General features: G+C 43.4%; 1 protein-coding gene across 1 annotated transcript in view; it reads left to right on the top strand.

The window, feature by feature from the left end:
* DNASE2B (deoxyribonuclease II beta) overlaps positions 1–565 on the top strand; it is a 9380-nt gene extending 8815 nt beyond the window's left edge. The window contains exon 6 of the mRNA XM_009879457.1: positions 210–565. Within this exon, the coding sequence (XP_009877759.1) occupies positions 210–565 (356 nt within the window). The remainder of the gene's footprint in view (positions 1–209) is intronic.
* Positions 566–2847: the final 2282 nt, after the last annotated feature.

The raw sequence follows: 2847 nt of genomic DNA on the forward strand, positions 1-2847 counted from the left end.
ATTGTTTTTAACAAGCTTTACAGGAGAAGGAGGGAAAGAAGAAATGAGCTTCTGAAACAAAAGTAGAAATGAGGGAAGGGGGCAAAATTCCCTGTGGCTCATTTTATGCATTGGAACGAAATCAGCCCTGTTTAGGTGGTGCTTTTCAGTCTCCTTTTAACTGCAAGAACATGGAAAACTAATTTTCCACACCCTGTGTTATTTCACAGATATCTACATGGCCTGGATGGCTCAGGAACTGAAAACCGATTTGTTGGCTGAATCCTGGCAGCATTCTGGCCAAAAGCTTCCCTCAAATTGCTCTCTTGACTACCATGTCTACAACATAAACCTAATAGGGACACCATTAAATTCCACCTTTTATTCCATTAACGACCACTCCAAATGGGCTGCTTCAAGGGAATACAAAGATCAGTGGACCTGCATTGGAGACTTAAACCGAGCTGCTGAGCAAGCCTGGAGAAGTGGTGGGTTCATCTGTACACGGAACGAACACATCTACAAAGCCTTCAGGCCTTTGATAAGGCACTATGAAAACTGCACGGATGCTTCCACGCTCATATAACAAACCATTCCCCGCAAACAGCAGAGCCCCTCGCGACATAACAGCTGTGAGAAACATAGAATAATGGAATGTTTGGAGTTGGAAGGGACCTCTCGAGATCATTGAGTCCAACCCCCCAGCCAGAGCAGGATCCCCTAGGGCAGCCACACAGGAACACGTCCAGGCGGGGTTTGAAAAGTCTCCAGAGATGAAGCCTCCACCACTCCTCTGGGCAGCCTGGGCCAGGGCTCTGCTACCCTCATAGTGAAAAAGTTTTTCCTAATATTTTTGTTGAACACAGAATCACAGAATGAAATGTCTCCCTTAAACTATATTTTCACTCTGAAAAAAGGCCCTGTGTGTTGCCGGGTGTGTCAGACCTTCACCTTGTTAGCTGGTGGTTTGCAGGCAAGTTGTGGCTGTGTTTACGGCTGTGGGTGTGCTGAGCCCCGCTCCGCTCTCCATCTCCCCAGGGTGTCCTGTGAGGGATGCTGGACCTGGGCCAGGAGGAACAACCCTAGCCTGTCTCATTAGGTAGGTGGTTGGGACTGGGCAGTTAACAGGAGAACAGCACCCCAAAATCCTTCAAAATCAGGCAGTTCAAATTCAAGATCAGTCACAGCACTGCGGCTCAGTTTGGGCTGATTTTCTTAAAGAGCTGACATAACTGGACGTAGATAGAGAGACAAGTAGATCTGTGGACAGGAAGGATTCATTCTTACATGATTAGTTTTTAGGGAAGAAATGAGCTTTAAATCATTTATAACCGATAGCTTGGGAGCATTCCTAGTGCTTTTATTCATGTACATCAATCTTATAAACAAATAAACATGTCCAAAATATGAATAAGCAAAATAAATTAAGGGCAAAAATGGTCTGTTTACAGTCTCCCTCTTCCATCTTTGTAGTTATTTGTGGTTGGTTACAATGTTTTACAGCTGCCAGAGGAAAAATGAAGACAATTAGGAAAAAAACTAAAAATAAAGCAGAAGAAAATATTTGAAAGAAGAAGATATTTCACCTACATTTTCACACTACAGCAAACGTGGCTGTTAATTTTCAGTGCCTCCAGTCTCAGGCTTAGAACCTGAAGTTTGCGTAAGACAAAGCTAACTTGCAAAATCCTGATACACTCTTGGGTTCAGATTTCAAAAGTGTATCTGTATTTAAAATGTTCCTAAATGTATTTGTATCCTATATCTAATCTGTGGGTTTTTTCCTCAATAACTAATATAAACTCCACTCCAAAGAGTCCCCAGTCCTAGTCCAGTCCCCACCAATATTTTTATTTTCTGTGTTCATAGTCCATAGCACTGATTCTCCACCACAGTGTCTTAAAAGGAATTACTTATAAAGAGATGCCCCACAACTGCACAAAGTGTTGAGGATTTCTTTCCCTTTTCACACTGAAAAATCAACCAAACAACAAAGTGTGCAAAGTGCCAAACAAATTAATTTCAGAAAACATTTGTGCACACTTCTTGAAGAAATAAAAATAATATATCTGGCCTGCTTAATGAGGAGAACTATGCAGGAATAGATTTCACAGTCAATCTGAATCGAAGGCAAACCTGAGTCTCATAGTTCAGTGAAAATTATGTATATAGCTTAGATATTCTGCACAAAATAGGTATTTTTCTTTTCCCTGTGTATGATCAAATAACATCTGATAAGTGATTTGCTTGATAATGTTCTTTCTCTGATGCCTGCCAAATTGTTTTACGTATATATTTTTGTTGTTTTCCTGGCTGTGGTCAAGCAACACCTATTTGTGGCAGTGAAAACGGCCAGTGCCGCAGAACGCTGGGCAGCGGGACGGTAGGGCATCACTCAGATAAGCCAAGATCAAATGCCTTTCTCTTGCCCGCCTTTTCATGGAAGACACGAACCTACCCCACCTGTCTGAACTCTTACATCTTGCCCATAGCTCTGCAAACGCGTGACCTCAGTGTACAGGAATGGCGAGAAACCCTTGGCTGGAGACAGCGCCGGTGAGGTTCACCGCGGTGCATCAGAGCTGGACCTGTGGCACAACCTGTATTTCCTATGGTAGATACTCAGCCACAGCATCTGTGTCACCAGAGTCCCACAGCAAAGAGTCTCCATCCACAGGCTGTTGCCACAGTCCTGCTCCCCAGGGAGCCAACAGCCCATCATTTGACTTTAAGTGCAGATTGCTCTTCTTAATTACTTGATCAATTGATAGCTGCCATAAAGCTTCAGACGGCTGCTTACGACATTCCTCTTTCCTTGTACCCAAGACTGGCAGCCTCTCTTTTTGCTGCCAGTTATATTGGCGGACG

Source organism: Apaloderma vittatum, unplaced genomic scaffold (genome assembly GCF_000703405.1).
Source record: "Apaloderma vittatum isolate BGI_N311 unplaced genomic scaffold, ASM70340v1 scaffold21232, whole genome shotgun sequence".
In the NCBI taxonomy this organism is placed as follows: domain Eukaryota; kingdom Metazoa; phylum Chordata; class Aves; order Trogoniformes; family Trogonidae; genus Apaloderma; species Apaloderma vittatum.